At 46.6% G+C, this 19,225-nt stretch overlaps 1 protein-coding gene across 8 annotated transcripts in view; it reads right to left on the bottom strand.

Moving 5' to 3' along the window:
• The window catches only part of LCMT1 (leucine carboxyl methyltransferase 1), a 272,789-nt gene that overhangs the window by 8,375 nt on the left and 245,189 nt on the right, over positions 1-19,225 (bottom strand). For all 8 annotated transcript variants that reach the window (XR_013624822.1, XM_078786137.1, XM_078786138.1 and 5 more), the window contains one exon: positions 7,921-8,012. Coding sequence is in view for 7 of the 8 variants with exons in the window: in XM_078786137.1 (XP_078642263.1) it covers positions 7,921-8,012 (92 nt within the window). In the remaining variant the exon portion in view is untranslated. The remainder of the gene's footprint in view (positions 1-7,920; positions 8,013-19,225) is intronic.

Genomic DNA, 19,225 nt, shown 5'->3' with positions numbered 1-19,225 from the left:
AAAACATACATCATCATAGAAACATACATAGAATTTGGGTCCTCTGGGTCATTTGGGTCCTCTGGGTCATTTGGGTCCTCTGGGTCATTTGGGTCCTCTGGGTCATTTGGGTCCTCTGGGTCATTTGGGTCCTCTGGGTCATTTGGGTCATTTGGGTCCTCTGGGTCATTTGGGTCCTCTGGGTCATTTGGGTCCTCTGGGTCATTTGGGTCCTCTGGGTCATTTGGGTCCTCTGGGTCCTCTGGGTCCTCTGGGTCATTTTGGTCCTCTGGGTCCTCTGGGTCATTTGGGTCCTCTGGGTCATTTGGGTCCTTTGGGTCATTTGGGTCATTTGGGTCCTCTGGGTCATTTGGGTCATTTGGGTCATTTGGGTCCTCTGGGTCATTTGGGTCCTCTGGGTCATTTGGGTCCTCTGGGTCATTTGGGTCCTCTGGGTCATTTGGGTCCTCTGGGTCATTTGGGTCCTCTGGGTCATTTGGGTCCTCTGGGTCATTTGGGTCATCTGGGTCATTTGGGTCCTCTGGGTCATTTGGGTCCTCTGGGTCATTTGGGTCCTCTGGGTCATTTGGGTCCTCTGGGTCATTTGGGTCCTCTGGGTCATTTGGGTCCTCTGGGTCATTTGGGTCCTCTGGGTCATTTGGGTCCTCTGGGTCATTTGGGTCCTCTGGGCCATTTGGGTCCTCTGGGTCATTTGGGTCCTCTGGGTCATTTGGGTCCTCTGGGTCATTTGGGTCCTCTGGGTCATTTGGGTCCTCTGGGTCATTTGGGTCATTTGGGTCCTCTGGGTCATTTGGGTCATTTGGGTCCTTTGGGTCCTCTGGGTCATTTGGGTCCTCTGGGTCATTTGGGTCCTCTGTGTCATTTGGGTCCTCTGGGTCATTTGGGTCCTCTGTGTCATTTGGGTCCTCTGTGTCATTTGGGTCCTCTGGGTCATTTGGGTCCTCTGGGTCATTTGGGTCCTCTGGGTCATTTGGGTCCTTTGGGTCCTCTGGGTCATTTGGGTCCTCTGGGTCATTTGGGTCCTCTGGGTCATTTGGGTCCTCTGGGTCCTCTGGGTCCTCTGGGTCATTTGGGTCCTCTGGGTCATTTGGGTCATTTGGGTCCTCTGGGTCATTTGGGTCCTCTGGGTCATTTGGGTCCTCTGGGTCATTTGGGTCCTCTGGGTCATTTGGGTCCTCTGGGTCATTTGGGTCCTCTGGGTCATTTGGGTCCTCTGGGTCATTTGGGTCCTCTGGGTCATTTGGGTCCTCTGGGTCATTTGGGTCCTCTGGGTCATTTGGGTCCTCTGGGTCATTTGGGTCCTCTGGGTCATTTGGGTCCTCTGGGTCATTTGGGTCCTCTGGGTCATTTGGGTCATTTGGGTCCTCTGGGTCATTTGGGTCCTCTGGGTCATTTGGGTCCTCTGGGTCATTTGGGTCCTCTGGGTCATTTGGGTCCTCTGGGTCATTTGGGTCCTCTGGGTCATTTGGGTCCTCTGGGTCATTTGGGTCATTTGGGTCCTCTGGGTCATTTGGGTCCTCTGGGTCATTTGGGTCCTCTGGGTCATTTGGGTCCTCTGGGTCATTTGGGTCCTCTGGGTCATTTGGGTCCTCTGGGTCATTTGGGTCCTCTGGGTCATTTGGGTCCTCTGGGTCATTTGGGTCCTATATTCCTATCCTATAACATATATATCTCCTATAACCTATCCTATAAATATAGATTTGATGACGTCATGTTTACACATCTGAGCGACAGAAATGAGCGACAGAAATGAGCGACAGAAATGGGTGACAGAAACTAGCTTCACTTTTGAGCGCCCGAAATTCCCAGGCAAACGCTATAACGCACCAGGTTTACAACCTGTGCGTTAATAACGGGTATGCCCACCGTGAGCATCGATAACGCAGATCGACCTGGAATGGTCTGGGCAGTGGTCACTGCAGTCTGGAACCTGTTGCGGAGATGTCGCCCATCTGTCCTGTCTTGGCGTCGTCACACGTGGACGTCCTGAACGTAGGCCATCGGCAACGTCATTAGTGTTCTGGTAACGTCTCACCAATGCAGAAATGGTGTTTCGGTGACAATGCGCAAGATTGGAGGTCTCGTCTCTTCAAAGCTGTCCATGCGGCATGCTTTCGAAGTTAAGTAACTTTTCACAATTGTGTTTTTGTCGAAACTATCTTTCTCTCGGTGTATGTACCTATTGGGGTGTCTTTAATAGTATTCTTGGTGTTGGTTTTTCATACCTGTGTACAGAATCGTCGGTCTTTCGTATCGCGTATTCTGAGGCCTAGTGTAGTAGGCTACCGTGTCCGACCTTGGCTTGAGGCTTTGTTCTTGTCTCAGCGGTTCTGCAATTACTTTCTGGTCTCTGGTTTTCCCGGTATTTTCACCCCATACTTCCTTGTTTTAAAATCTCCGCAAAAAAAACATTAAAAATATTTCCTTCTCTGTTCTTATTCGTTTATTCGTTGTTCTTATTTGTTCGTTCGTTCTTCGACCATGTTGTTTGTGATCACGTGATCACGTTATTAAAAAATGTCTAATCTGTCCCTGAAGAACTGTGTTCTGTCATATTCTATGACACCTTTTTCTTCTTCTTCTATAAAAGGATGCTTTCGACTTGCTCACCAAATCTAATCATTCCAAAAAAAAATTCCATCTCTTATAGTGCCTCTTTCATTCATTCCCTAAACTACAAACATCTGTCTTCTACCGACTCCTCTCCGGCCTTGCTCCCCCAGCTCTCTCTGTGCTCTGTCCCCCAAATATTCCTACAGGTCGCACAAGATCTGCCAGCAACCCTCTGATGGTTAAACTGCCGAAATCTCGGCTCTCTGCTCACCTTCACTCTTTCATTCCTCTTTTCTCCCGCCTGTGGAACAAACTCCCACACTCCCTTCAATCCCTCTCCTCCCTCCAGGTCTTTAAAACAGCTGTTCACCACCATCTCTTATCTTCCCCCATCCATAACCTTGATCTTTTCTACCCCCACTAATTCACCCCAGATCCACCTTGTTTGAAATTCCAACTTATTTCCTGGAAATCCTGGCAGTGTCCATATGTTTATACCTCTCCCACCCCCCCCCCTTCACATGCCTCCCCCCCTTCACATGCCTCCCCCCCTTCACATGCCTCCCCCCCCTTCACATGCCTCCCCCCCCAAAGCCCTCTCCCTCCCACAGATCTCTCGATGTCTCCATGTCTCTCGGTCCCTGCTCTCAAATGTTGTGTTTGTGTCCTTCCCCCTCTCTCCCCATCTTGTCTACCGCTCCCGATGTTATTTGTTTTATGTGTCTGTTTGTCTTTCTGTGTGATAAATGTTCGCTCTTTCACGAGCCTCGATCTTGTATACAAAAAAAAAAAAAAAAAAAAAAAAAAAAAAAAAACTCTCCAGCACTCCACCCCTCCTTCAGCGTCCTCAAACGTATTTTTGACTCGAATGTCTCAAGAAACTCATTTTGCAATAAATGTTCGTTTCCCATTAATCGTACACTTTTCAAAATCCAATCTCACCCCTCCCCTCCAAATCTTCCCCATCACCCCTCCCCTCCAAATCTTCCCCATCACCCCTTCCCTCCAAAACTTCCCCATCACCCCTCCCCTTCAAAACGTCCCCAATCACCCCTCCCCTCCAAATCTACCCCTTTGCCCCTCCCCTCCAAATCTTCCCCATCACCCATCTCTTTCAAATTTTCCCCCTTGCCCCTCCCCTCCAAATCTTCCCCATCACCCATCCCTTTCAAATCTTCCCCCTTGCCCCTCCCCTCCAAATCTTCCCCATCACCCCTTCCCTCCAAAACTTCCCTATCACCCCTCCCCTCCAAAACTTCCCCATCACCCCTCCCCTCTAAATCTACCCCCTTGCCCCTCCTCTCCAAATCATCCCAATCACCCATCTCTTTCAAATCTTCTCCCTTGCCCCTCCCCTCCAAATCTTCCCAATCACCCATTCCTTTCAAATCTCCCCCCCACACCCCTCCCCTCCGAGACTCTCCCTCGCTCCTCCCCTCCTAGACTCCCCTCTCACCCCCTCCTCCTCAAAGCGTCCTCCCCGCTTCTTCCCCCTTCCAACTTTCACCTTCATCTCCCTCAACCTTCTGCCTCACTCTTCCCCCTCATCAAATTACACCTCTCTGCGCCTCACCCAATCACCATCAAACCTTTTGTTCGCCCCATTCTTCCCTTTCTCCAAGCTATTCTGTAATCTCTGACACACCTTCAACAGCTCTCCCTACCTCTTCCACATCTTACCCTACCGCTCCCCCCCCCCCCGTTCTGTATCCGATGCTCCCCCTTCCTCTTCCTTAACAGTATGGACCTCAAACATCTGGGGCCTTCGCTCAAACTTGTCTGATCTCTCCATACAGGTTGCTTCTGACAAACCAGACGTGATCTGCTTAACAGAAACTTTCCTCCTTCATGATGTCTCTGATTCCTTGGTATCTCTCCCAGGTTACTCCCTCCTCCGGTATGATAGAACTGAGCCTCGTCCTGGAGGTGGGGTTGCTATCTTTATAAAAAACACTCTTCCTCACTCGCCCTGCACTGCCCTCTCTCCACCTCACCCCCAAGAATACCTTTGGCTACGGCTTCCCCTTCGCTCCCACCTTTTGTTCATAAGTGTGTTGTACCGTCCACCAAACAGTGATGACTCCATCTACATCTCGCTGTCTGAGAATATGGACCAACTTCTATCTACCCATCCCAACTCTCTCTTCCTCATATGTGGTGATTTCAACTGCCACCATGCCAGTTGGCTGGATGTGGGTACCTCTCTCACCAGCCATGGCTCTTCAGCAAAGGACTTCTGTGACTCACTGGGACTGACACAATCTGTCAATTTCCCGACCCGGATTTCAGTCAATGGAGCATCTTCTCTTCTGGACTTGGTTATGACTAACTTCCCTGAAAATGTCTGCTGCTCTTCTTCTGCTCCAATCGGCTCTTCTGATCATGTGCTTGTTAAAGTGGACATCTCTCTGACCATTCACAGAGAGCCTCCTCAGCGTCGACGAGTCTGGCATTTCACTCAGGCCAACTGGCACGGTCTTCAAGCAGCCATCAATCAACTGGACTGGTCTCCCATCTCTACCGCCTCTGACATCAACTCATCCTGGGAATTCTTCCAAAGTAAATTGCTCTCTCTCATGCACAGATTTATCCCATCTCGTCTTCAGTTGTCATACCCTTCCTCCCGTCCATGGTACACGGAATTTTGTGGTGAGGCTATCGCCCAGAAACAACTTGCTTTCGTCTCCTGGAAAGCAAATCCAACGGAAGGAAATCTCATTTCCTTTCACAAAGCCCGAAACAAGTGTGTGTCCACCCTCAGGAGAGCCAGGAAATAATATCTCTCCGTTCTCAGGACCGAACTCTCTTATCTGTCTCCCTCTTCCAAATCCTGGTGGCGTCTGGTCAAATCTGTTTCTGGTGTTTGTTCCCCCTCCATCCCCTCCCTCACCTCAAATGGACACACGGCTGACTCCGCACCTGAAAAAGCTGAATGCCTCAACTCTGTGTTTGCCTCTAAATCTTGTGTCCCAAACCCATCCTTCTCTGTACCCACCATACCCAGCTGCTCCTGGACTCTGTGTCCTTTCCTTCTGACAAGGGGGAAAAGTTTCTGTCAACCCTCGACTCGGATTCTGCACCTGGACCTGACGGCATCAGCCCACGGGTCCTAAAATCCTGTTCTTCTGCTCTTTCACTCCCTCTCTCTGTTCTCTTCACCCTCTCTTTTGCTCAAGGTCATCTTCCATCTGCTTGGAAATCTGCCAACATCACCGCTTTGCACAAAAAAGGTGCAAAAACAGATCCCAGCAACTACAGACCAATCAGCCTTCTCCCAATTATCAGCAAAGTCATGGATCCATCATTGCTGCAGATATGAAATCTTTCCTCTTCTCCAATGGCTTGATCTCTGATCATCAATTTGGTTTCAGACCTGGACACTCCACTCTGGACATGCTGCTTCTGCTTTCACAACAATGGATGGAGGTCCTCAATGCCACACAGGAAATTAGAGCAGTCTCCCTTGACATATCACGTGCCTTCGATGCGGTCTGGCACCCCGCTCTGCTCACCAAACTCTCCTCTTTTGGTATCCATGGAAATCTCCACACATGGCTGGCGGACTTCCTCTCTAGTCGGTCAACGTGTGGCCCTGAATGGGTTTCTCTCATCTCCTCTTCCTGTTCAGGCTGGAGTTCCCCAAGGCAGTGTTCTGGGCCCTGTGCTTTTTCTGGTCTTCATCAATGATCTCTCTGACTCTCTTGAAAATCCTCTCTATCTCTTTGCTGATGACTCTACTCTCTGTCGCTCCATTCTTCATCCCTCAGATCGGCAGTCTGCAGCCTCCTCACTCTCTGCAGACCTGGACAAAATCACAGACTGGGCAAACAAGTAGAACATGTCTTTCGATCCTGACAAATCTCACACTCTTACGATGTCTCTCCGAAAAGACCGACTGGAAAACCCTCCCATCCACTTTCTGAATAATCCTCTCCAAGAAGTTCTGTCACTCAAGCTTTTGGGTCTCACTATCTGCCATGATCTTTCCTGGGAAAATCACATTTCAAATCTGGCCTCCAAAGCCAGTCGCCGACTGGGCATCCTCCGTCGTGCGAAGTCCTTCCTTGGCACACCTGAGCTCCTCATCACATACAAGGCTTTCATCCACAGCTCAATGGAATACTGCTCTCCCCTCTGGGCTGGTGCTCCTGCCTCACACCTAGCTCGTCTTCACGCTGTTGAAACCAAAGCATTCAGAATCATTGGAATCTCCCGTGATGAAGCTAACTCCAAGGGCCACTCACTCACTCACCGCAGGCAGGTTGGTGGTCTTTCCGTCTTCTACCGACTTCTCTCTGGGCTCTGTCCCGCAAATATTCCTACAGGTCGCACAAGATCTGCCTGCAACCCTCTTATGGTTAAACTGCCAAAATCAAGACTCTCTGCTCACCTTCACTCCTTCATTCCTCTTTTCTCCCGCCTCTGGAACAAACTCCCTCACTCTCTTCAATCCCACTCCACCCTCCAGGTCTTTAAAACAGCTGTTCACCACCATCTCTTATCTTCCCCCATCCAAAACCTTGATCTTTTCTACCCCCACTAATTTCACCCCAATTCCACTTTTTTGAAATACCAACTTCTGTCCTGGAAGTCCTTCGTGTCCTTGTGTTTTATCCTTCTCCCTCTCCCCCCCCCCCCCCCCCTTCCAACGCCTCCCCCCCCCCCCCTCCCCAAGCCCTCTCCCTTCCACACATCTCCCTGCTCTCAAATGTTGTGTTTGTGTGCTTCCCCTTCTCTCCCCATCTTGTCTTCCGCTCCCTCTTTTTATATATTTTGTTTGTCTGGTTGATTTGTTTGTGAAGTAAATGTTAGCTCTTTCACGAGCCTCGATTCAGTATACAAAAAAAAAAGAAAAAAAAAAAGGAAATGCACAGCCACTTGACGGTGAGACATTCCCCCACGGGTCATCCCAATAGCCTCATGACGCTGTGCAGTTGTGAGCCGTGGCATGACGTGCGTTTCTTTGGCCACTTAATTTTTTGAACGATTGAAAATCAAACAATTAACCTTACCAAAGTTAAAGCAGTTTGTGACATTCATGTGCTCTATGCAGTTTCTCACGATGCACATGCAAAAACGTGTTGCACGTGCCCATACCGAAACCATTGACGTCACGAAACGTGGCGCGTGCATACGTGTTGAATTCACTTCACTAATTGCCGTGTTGAAATCTGTATTTGTATGCACAGGTGTTTCTAATATATAATTTCATTTTTTGTGTGCAGTTTCTTTTTGTGGCTCGTATACATAAATTACACAAATTACAAGGACATCAGGATAAACATGTGGTGTGTAGGATTTGCACCTGGGTTTACATGATATGTGCAATGTGGCATGGGAGGACTGATATATTTACTTGCTCTTCACCTTTTAACATCATCCTTTGGAAGCCTCCTGTACACGTCCCTCATGTCCAGTGCATTGGCTTGTGGCCAGTTGCTGTCTAGGTAGCGTTTCACCTACCCGGATGTGCAAAGCAAAACCTTTAAAAAGAACGACTTACAAGGAAGGTATCATGCAAGCCAATCTCTATAACGGGCACAAATCAAATTTGATCTTGTACCAAGCATTATATTTGAACAGGTATTTGCATATTAATAGCATTACTATCATTTTATTTATAAAGAAAAACTGCCCTGATTTTAGGCATTTCAAAGACTTGCATGACGATGTTTATTCCAGTGGACATGACCGTTCAACACACAATAAAAAAAAGCAAGGAGGGTGTAAGATATCTTGGATATTATGAATCATGGCCTGCACTGGTGAGATATATATATATATATATATATATATATATATATATATATATATATATATATATATATATATATATATATATATATATATATATGTATATATATGTATGTATATATATATATATATATATATATATATATATATATATATGTATGTATGTATATATATATATATATATATATATATATATATATATATATATATATAGTTGCGGTTCTGAGAAAGTGTACATATTTGATTAATAAAGGTTAAAGGTTTTGCCCCCTAGTTAGTCCACATGCAACACGTAGGTCACCTTAGAACGTTAGTTATTTCATAGTATATGTGAGATAAGGCCATTTCCAATAGTGATACCTGCGTTGTGTAAAATAAATAAATAAGAGTCGGCCCCGTTCATTTTGCAGCCCACCCTCCAATCGACCTCGTTGGGCACCATCCAGTCTGTGCCCCATTCCCCATTGCGCACCAACCAGTCTGCGCCCCATTGCCCCTCGCATTAGGATGCTGAAACCAGCCAAATGCCATGAGGTAAGGCCTGGAAAAGGGGCGGAGCGCGAGGCTGGGGGTGTGGCCACATCAAGCAGACATCAAGGGCGGAGCCGGTAAGACCCCAACAACCAACCAGGGCTCAGTGGGCATGGCCTAAGGGGCGTGGTAAGTGTGCGTATGGCACATTCCAGAGGGTTCGCTGGGCGGCGCTATATAACCGCGCACGCAAAGCCCTTCGACAGGACTGTGCGGGAAGGACTGGCCAGAAAGAGTATACAGTGATCCCTCGTTTATCGCGGGGGTTACGTTCCAGAACCCCCCGCGATAGACGAAAATCCGCGAAGTAGCGACCATATTTTTATTTTATTATTTATATACATTTTAAAGCTTTATGACCCTCCCCACACTCTTATTAACCTTTCCCATACTCTTATAAACACTTCCTATACTCTTAAACACTTTTTACACTCTTAAACATACGTAATTTTAACAACATATAAAATTCTAATGGGTACTCACCATTGAAGATACTGTAGCGACCCATGGGTCCCCCAAGCAAGACCAGCATCAGAATCTCCTTGCTCCAGCCGGTGACGTCACCGGCGGGGATCCCCGGCGCCAGAGTGGCTGGTCACGTGACCGCTAAAGCTTGCCGCGCGTGCGGGTATAATCAGCTACACCTGTTGATCACGTGACCACCGAAGCACGCCACGCTTGAGAGGCGTGGCTTTCGGTTTCTGGTTGTGCTTTATAATGCAGCCCGATAAACGGGCTTTTCAGTGTTCCCGAGTTGGTTTTGAGAATAAATATCTTCTCGGACGAGTTTGTGTCTTGCCCGTCATTTCGTCCGTATCAAGCAAGAGCCCCGGCTCTTCAATACTACAACTTGCGTGATGAAGATGATGATGAATTAGCTGTGCAGTACTGATGACGATGAAGGTGATGACGATGATGAATGTACTGCACAGCCAGAAAGAGCATTACAGTTACCCATTACGTGGGTAACTAGCGCAAGTGGAAGCTGCTGCATCTGCGTTTTCCATACGCACGACTTTGTCTCTTTGTCTACTCTTCTACTGTACACTATGTACAGTATTTTATTTCTTGTAATATGTTTTAATTACTGTATTTTTCTTATTTTTTTACGTTTTTTAATTTTTTAGGCTAGAAAATGCTTATTTTACCACAAAAATATTTAAAATAATAGTATATAAAAATACATTTATACCGCAAAATCCCGCGATATAGCAAAAAATCCGCGATATAATTTTACATATACTAGCGAGAAAAACCCGCGATGTACCGAAGCCGCGAAAAGTGAACCGCGATATAGCGAGGAATGACTGTATTCGCGTATTATCAAAAGGACTGAGCTCGCTCGCATGAAGAGGACTGATGCAACTGCAATCATTGTAAGAGGACTGTCCAGGACTTGAGAGTATTTGCGCTTTGCATGAGGATTGTCACGTTTGGCATTGGTGGAAGGACTTGCTGGGGGAACTTTGATCGCAAGAACTCGTTGAGGATTTGGCTTTGGGCTTGCTGGGAGCACATATAAAGCGCCGGTATTTCTATTACGTCCGTGGCCGTGAGCCGCGAAGTAGCCGTGAGCCGCGAAGTAACCGCGAGCCCAGCTTACCGATCCCCCCCATATAATTGTCCGATCCGCGCCAACAACACGCAGAGAGCTTGCCTGCCGTCTACCATCTTCTTCGTGGTACGAGTTTGGGACCAGAGCGAGCTGTGGACGCCATCTTTGGACCCTCGACCCGACCATCTACAACCCCCATGTGAGTCTGAGTCTGAGTGCGAATGGGCCCGTGTCCAGGGATAAGTTAAGACTGTATAAGGCTGCCCTGTGTTTGCTGCTTCTTCACTGTACATTGCTTCTTCTTCTTCACTGTACATTGCTTCTTCTTCTCCACTGTACATTACTTCTTCTTCTTCTTCACTGTACATAGTGTGAATAAACCAATCTGTTCTTCCTGTCTTTCCTGATTCGACCGTTTTAGTGATTTCTCCATTGGGTAAACGTGGCAGGATTTACAACAGCTCAGATCGGGTTTAATACCTGTTAACGGCCCGAATCGCGGCTCGCTACCGCTCGGCATTCCCATCTAAAACCATGGTTCGGGCGGTAGTTATTTCCTTGCTTCCTGGGTGGTGCTAGTAATTAGGTAATAAGAATTCGGCTTACAACCCTATTTAACGCCGTCCGGAAGGAACGTCATAGCTCCGGATCGCGTCGGCTAGATAAAAGACAAGGGGATTAATCCCGCCTTGATAAGGGGAAAGGCCAACGTGTGAGATCCACAACAATATATATATATATATATAAACACTACCGGTCAAAAGTTTTAGAACACCTCAATTTTTCCAGTTTTATTGAAATTTACGCAGTTTAATGGCCAGTGAATAACCTGAAATGGTACAAAGGTAAGCAGTAAACTGTTCGAGGTAAAAAAAAAAAAGTTTAGGTCAGCAAAAACGGGAAAATAATGTAAATTGCAGTTATATTGTAAAAAAAAAAAAAGGCCTTCTTCAGGGAACAAGTAATGGGTTAACAACTTACAGCTGTTCTGCAACAATGCAAGTAAATTAAGCCTTGAAAGTTGATGCAAACAATAATTCCTACAGGTGTCCCAACCTCTGCTGATTACTTGATTACAAACCCCCTGTCTGTATAAAAGCAGTATTGGAACAGACTGTTATTACACCCTCTGAAGAATTATTTGGACAATATTGCACTGCAGGAAGTAGTATATTGGAAACTGGAGGAAACTCTGACAGGAAGAGGTCTGGCAGACCCAAAGACACAACAGAATCAGAAGACAAGTTTCTGAGAGTCAACAGTTTGCGTGATAGGTGGCTTACAGGACAACAGCTTCAAGCACAGCTTAACACTGGTCGAAGTAAGCAAGTGTCAGTTTCAACTGTGAAGAGAAGACTTCGAGCTGCAGGTTTGTCAGGTCGAGTGGCAGTAAGAAAGCCATTGCTAAGATGGCAAAATAAGAAAAAGAGGCTTGCCCGGGCCATGAAGCACCGCCAGTGGACTACTGAAGACTGGAAGGTCTTATGGACCGATGAATCAAAATTTGAAATCTTTGCAGGGGCGGATCCAGGGGGGGGGGGTGCCCCCTGCACCCCCCCCCCCTTCGATCCAGGATGAGGGTGCAGGCGGTGCGAATCTGCTTAACTGTTGGACCAGAGAAGAACACAAGGTACTGCAGAAACTTCCAAGGACCCACAGACCCCCCCCCCCCCCAACGCTGTAGTTTCATGCACCCCCCCCCCCCCCCGCCCTGAAATTCCTGGATCCGCCCTTGCTTTGGGTCATTACGCAGGGTTTTTGTACGCCGTCGAGTAGGCGAAAGGATGGTTCCTCTGTGTGTGACACCAACTGTCAAACATGGAGGAGGAAGCGTGATGGTCTGGGGCTCTTTTGCTGGATCCAGAGTCGGCGACTTGCACAGAGTGACTGGCACCCTGAACCATAAGGGCTACCACAGGATTTTGAGCGTTATGCAATACCCTCTGATATACGCCTCATTGGTCAGGGGTTCATCCTACAGCAAGATAATGACCCTAAACACACCTCCAGGCTAAGTCAAAACTACCTTCGAGGAAAAGAACAAGACGGTAGGCTTCAAATCATGGAATGGCCAGCACAGTCTCCAGACTTAAACCCCATCGAGCTGGTTTGGATGAACTGGACAGAAGGGTGAAAGCAAAGCAACCTACAAGTGCAACACATTCGTGGGATGTTCTGCAACAGTGTTGGGAAGAACTTCCCAAACAATATTTGATTTCCATTGTAGAACGAATGCCACGAGTGTGTTCGGCGGTTACATCTGCAAAAGGTGGCTACTTTGCCGAGTCAAAAATTTAAATTACATTTTGTTAAACAAAATGATTCTATGATTTCCTTTTTATCTCCAATTGCATATTTGTTCTATGCTTAATTTCAGAGCACATTGAGACATTAAACTGCGCAAATTTCAATAAAAACTGTAAAAATTGAGGTGTTCTAAAACTTTTGACCGGTAGTGTATATATAAATATCTGGTATCCACCCACTATATGGAGTCGACCTGGATGCGGTTGGGAGTAACGAAATTAGTATATATGTGTTTAAGGCCTATGGCACTGTTGCCAACCTCCCTGGATGTGGCCGCAAAAGAAAACTTGATCGAAGATTGCAGTGAAGGTTTGTTCCAATGGTGGAGAAAGTACCTCAATCAACTGCCAAACAGATTCAAGCTGACCTTCAGACACAAGGTATGACCGTTTCAACTCGCACCATCCATCGCCACCTCAATGAAAGGGGGTTCTTTGGTAGGAGACCCAGGGGGACCCCACTTCTGAGAGAGAGAGAGTCAGAGAGACAGAGAGACAGAGAGACAGAGAGACAGAGAGACAGAGAGGGAGATATGGAGAGAGGGAGAGAGGGAGAGAGAGAGAGAGAGAGAGAGAGAGAGAGAGAGGAGAGAGAGAGATAAGAAAGCCCGACTGGAGTTTTTCAAAACACACCTGATCAAACCCAAATCCTTCCAGGAGAATGTCCTGTGAACAGATGACACCAAATTAGAGCTTTTTGGTAAAGCAAATCATCTCTCTGTTTACAGAAAACAAAATGAAGTCTTCAAAAAAAAAAGAACACCTTCCCTACAGTCAAACATGGAGGAGGTTCAGTGATGTTTTGGGGTTGCTGTGCTGCCTCTGGCACTGGGTGCCTTGAATGTGTGCATGGCATCATGAAATCAGGAGATTACTAAGTCAGTTCAACCCAATGTCAGAAATCTGGGTCTCTGTCGAAGGTCATGGGTCTTGCAGTAGGACAATGACCCCAATCACTACAAAAAGCACCCAGGAATGGTTCAAGACAAAACGCTGGACTGTTCTGAGGTGACCAGCAATGAGTCCAGATCTAACTGTGGGAACATCTGAAAACAGCAGTTGGGAGAAGGTACCCTTCAAATCTGAGACAACTGGAGCAGTTTGCACAAGAGGAGTGCAACAAACTGCCAGCAAAGAGGTGTAGGAAGCTCATCCATGGCTAGAGGAAGCTCTTGTCTGCAGTTATTTTGTGCAAAGTCTGTGCTACCAAATATTAAGTCTGGGGTGTCAATAATTTTGTCAATGCCATTTCTTTTTATTTTCTGATTTAAAAGGATATTTTAAGTTCTGAATCAAAAACAAAGGTTCTGTAATATTAACAGTGAAATAAAGAAAGAATTGTGGAGACAAAATACTTTTGTCAATAAAAAAATTTGAAAAAAGTGCAAGGGTGCCGATATTTTTGGCCACGACTGTGTGTGTATATATATTGTTACGGACACGGCTAAAGATGTTGCTTGACCGAGCGGAATGGCCGCCGTGTTCGTACAGTTTACCCGATTACCCCGAACGTTGGCCAAATCGCGTCACAGATATTCAATTGGGGAAAACTCTAAAGCGATCGAATGGAAAGAGGAAGAAGAGGACGAAGACGTACAGAAGAGGAACAGGATTTATTATTTATACCACACAAACGAAAAGGAGCAGTCAAGGTTATTTACAGCAGGTGACACAGTGCAAAGATTAGCTTATCTAACTGGCTTACTTAGTCCCAGACAGACCACGGACAAACGGACAAGGCTGACTCACACAGGGATTGATGGCAGGTAGACCGATGGCACAAGGTGCACCTTGGCTCGGGGACAGGATACAGCTCAGTCTTTGGGAGGTCTTTCTTAATGGCAGAGGTCTCTCGGCGCTCGGAGGGTGCGTCCTTTCTCCTTCAGCTCTGCGCGCATCTTACGTCACCACTCCCTCTCTTGCGCATGCTCAACGGGGAGTGACACGCCCTCGGCTGGTTGGTTCCGCCCCAACTGGGGGGCCGGTCCGCCGCTTCCATTGGGTGCGGGGATTACCGGGCTCCGCCCTTGACGAGGGGCCGACAGGGAGCCCCTGTTTGTTAACCCCGTCGAGCACATGGCCAACCAAACCAAGCCAACCAAGCCGGAGTGAGGACGCGCACTCCCCGCGCTCGTGGTTGTTGTTGTTGTTGTTGCTGTTGTTGCTGTTACTGAGAACTGTGAGGAAGAGCTGCGGGGAGGTATTGGGAGGTCCTAAACTTCCTAATGGTGCCATACAATCACATTCTGGTGCAACGAAGGGTCAGAATAAATGGAAACGAATCCTTAACTGACATAGACTATGAATAACTAGCAAGATGTCCTATAGTTGTCTACGTGAGATGCGGTGGACCTGGATGCGACATTCAATGGGGGGAAATAGGGGGAGGTCGGGTCTACAGAGTGTTGTTTACAGAAAATGGGACTAGGGAATGGGGGATTGGGGATAGTTGGGAAGTATTGAGGAAATAGGGGAATATTTACAAGCGGATATGGATGGATGCAAATCCCATAAACGCAACGCAACGCAACGCACCGCACACGCACACACACACACACACACACACACAATGGCCAAAAGTATGTGGACACCCGAACATCACACCTGTATGTGCTCGTCGAATATCTCATTCCAAAATCATGGGCATTAATATGGAGGTGGTCCCCCCTTTCCTGCTATAACAGCCTCCACTCTTCTGGGAAGGCTTTCCATGAGATGTTGGAATATTGCTGTGGGGATTTGCTTCCATTCAACCACGAGAGCATTCGTGAGGTCGGGCACTGATGCTGGGCGATTAGGCCCGGCTCGCAGTCGGCATTCCAATTCATCCCAAAGGTGTTTGATGGGGTTGAAGTCAGGGCTTTGTGCAGGCCAGTCAAGTTCTTCCACACCGATCTTGACAAACCATTTATGTATGGACCTCGCTTTGTGCATGGGGCCATTGCCATGCTGAAACAGGAAAGGGCCTTTCCCAAACTGTTGCCACAAAGTTGGAAGCATCCCATGACGGTGCCACGTTGAAAGTCACTGAACTCTTCAGTACGGCCAATTCTACTGCCACTGTTTGTCTATTAGTAAGGTCGATATATGGAAAATACCCCCTCAACCCCCAAAAAATTGCTACAAAAGGTTTCTCAACTGATTCTGGTAGGGTTTAGTGTACTTTATAACATACTAAAAGTTTACCAACGTAGGACCCCCGGAAAAGTGTTTTTTTCAAGATGGCGTCCAAGATGGCCGCCGAAACCTCTTAATGATCATAACTATGTAACTATCAACTCAAATTTGATGATCTTGGTGTCTATCCCTAGGTTTTTGGGGGCAAGGAACACATTAAGACCATTAAAAATGAAAGTGGGCCATTATCTAACAGGTTGAGGGGGCATTTTCCATATATTGACCTGAAGAATGTGTCGAATTGGATCTAACTGAATAACTAATTCTCATCTTTCTCTTTTTCAGACATGATTCAACAATGAGTGCAAGCACAGCCAGTCAAGCTTTTTGTCCAATCTGCAAGGAGGAGATCGAGGATTCCAGTGATAACTGGGTTGCAATTCAGTGGAAGGGGGCGAAGGGAATAAATGAAACCAGTGTAAAGCGGAAGGACGATCTTGTAGTTGAAGCCAGTACTAAAGTGCATAAAAGCTGTCGTCAACAGTACATAAATGATAAAAACATTAAAAGCCATGTTGCAAAGAAAAGTAGTGGTTCTGTGCCACCAAAGAGAACCACAAGACAATCAAGTGGAGGTTTTGACAGTGAAAAGGATTGCGTATTCTGTGGATGTACAATTGATTTGGACAAGGGACACTTTAGCTGGGTACGGACTGACAAATTTGTGGAGACAATTGTGGAGGTCTGTGAATCCCGTTCAGATGATTGGGGACATACTGTAAAGGGTCGGATTGAATACTATTTACGAGATTTACATGCAGCAGACGGACTTTATCATCATTCGTGTAGTGGAAATTTCCGGTCCTTCAAGTCTGTGCCTTTAGAGTTCCAGAAAGCCCCCGAAGCCAAGCGCAGAAAGTGTGGTCGTCCTAAAGATGAAGATAAGTATGAAGCATTTCAGAAAATGTGTGCTTACCTAGAACTGAACAGTGAGGAACAACTAACTGTTACATCTTTGAGCCTCATAATGAAAGGGTATCTTTGTAATCCTGATTCGGAACCGTATGACAATTACAGTTTGAAAAAGCGTCTTAAAGAACGCTTTAAGGACTCAATTTTTTTTGGTGAAAGAGAAGGCTTGGACGATATTGTTACGATGAGAGAACAAACGTCGCAGATTCTGAGATCATACTACAAGCAAACGTGTCAGGAAGGCGATGAAGAGTCCCAAAAACGCGCTATTATTGAAACTGCTGCTAGGTTAATCAGAAGTGATATAAAATCTCAGGTTTCTACCGTGACGAATCAGTATCCAAGTAGTGATGATTTAAAACTTGATTCAGCCCTATCGTTCATTCCGACTAGTCTGCGGACAGCACTGGAAACATTGTTCGTTGGGAAAGACACAAGACGCAAGGTTGCGGCAGTTGGTCATGCCATAATTCAGGCAGTTCGCCCACGAGCTGTCATTGCCCACGAGCTGTCATAGTAGTGATCTTGTCATCGAACAAACGTTGATGAGGTCTCTGAAGAACACTGGTGGTCTAACTCGCGGCAGTGGGATGACCGAGGACATGCGAAACCTTTGGACCTTATCTGCACCTGTAACATCCGAGTACAACATTGCGATGCAGGATTTCACAAACCTAACCTATACTACAAGTCCGCAACACAAAGACTCAACTGAGGCGCGCATCAAAAGAGATGCATCTGATCTCGAGAAAATTCGGATAAAGCTTGCAGCCTGCTCACCCTTCACATCTGATCCTACTCTGAGAAACATTGTCAACGGGATAGTGGCTGGGCCAGATGTGAATGTACATGACTTTGAATCGGTTGGAAACAAGATCATTGAAGATATAATCGGAAAGTCGGCATTTACTTACAAATTCAAGCAGAAAGACAGAGCCAAAACCCTTGGGAATATCTCTGCTGTGAAGATTGCTCCTGATCGTACCATTGATCCTGCCCTTCTGTTCCAGCGTTTCCTTCTGGTGTCAAGGTCAGGAGATCTTTCCCTTGAAGAGGTTTTGACGTATGAACTAAGCCCCTACCCTCCAGCCCTCTTTGAGACCAGGAACATTCTTCGAACAGCAGACAAACCTCAGCTTGCTCAGGCAATTCGAGACCATGCTGCGGACTTATCAAGTGAGGCTGTGATGAACTCTATTCCCAAAACAGATTGTTACGTGCTTGATGGTGGCTCTTTGCTCCATCGTTTACCGTGGAACAAAGGCGACTCATATAATGCAATAGCTGAGTCTTATGCAGACTTCACTGTGAGACATTACGGACAAGCGACAGTGGTGTTCGATGGCTATGGTGAAGGTCCCTCCATAAAAGACAACACACATCAGAGACGAGGAAAAAACCTGCACCCTATTGTTAGTTTCACTGCAGAAACAGAGTTTGCAGGCAAAAAGGACGACTTTTTGTCTCGTGACAAAAACAAGGCAGACATGATTGCTCTCATCAGCACAGCACTAACTAAAAGGGGATGCCATGTCATTCAGTCACCAGGGGATGCAGACGTTGATATCGTTAAGGCAACTGTTGAACGATCCCGTCATTGCACCACAACGTTGGTCGGTGAGGATACAGATTTGCTGATCTTGCTCCTTCATTACTCCAGAACAGACAATGAGATCATCTACTTCCGTTCTGATGCAAACAAGCAGTCAAAAGAACACAGAGTGTATAACATTACCCTGTTGAAAGAAACTTTAGGAGACGATGTGTGCAATGAGTTGCTCTTTGTACATGCCTACTCAGGATGTGATTCTACTTCAAGGATTTTCGGCATCGGAAAAAAGTCAGCCTTCCGGAAATTAGTGAAATCTGATCCTGTCATGAAGTCCTGTGCTAGTGCATTCATCCTTCAAAACAAATCTCAAGAGGACATATCAGATCTTGGCAAAGACCTGATGGTTGATCTCTTTGGTGGCAAGTCTAATGATACGCTATCATCACTGCGCCATATCATTTTCACCAAAAAAGTGGCAACTGCTCAAGCATTTGTCACTTCTGAACGGCTCCCCCCAACATCACCTGCAACAATATTCCATAGCCAACGTGTGTACTTTCAAATTATGGTATGGATGGGGATGGCAAATGAAATGAACCCAACTGAATGGGGATGGAAACAGGAAAATGATCAGTTAATTCCAATTATGACCCAAAACAATGCTGCGCCTGACGAACTCTTGAAAATTATCCATTGCAACTGTTTGGGGGGATGCAAATCCTCCCGATGCAGCTGCAGACGCTATGGACTCCGCTGCACTGCTGCATGTGGCCCTTGCCAAACTGAAAACTGTGACAATCCAAACAACACTCAAGAGGTCGATACTGAGGAGGAGGATGACACTCAAAACTGAACGCTCTGAAACTTATTCGATGGACAAAGGTG

The sequence above is a fragment of the Myxine glutinosa genome, chromosome 10, assembly GCF_964187855.1.
Source record: "Myxine glutinosa chromosome 10, kmMyxGlut1.1, whole genome shotgun sequence".
Lineage (NCBI taxonomy): Eukaryota > Metazoa > Chordata > Myxini > Myxiniformes > Myxinidae > Myxine > Myxine glutinosa.
This window is presented reverse-complemented; position numbering and strand designations above follow the sequence as displayed.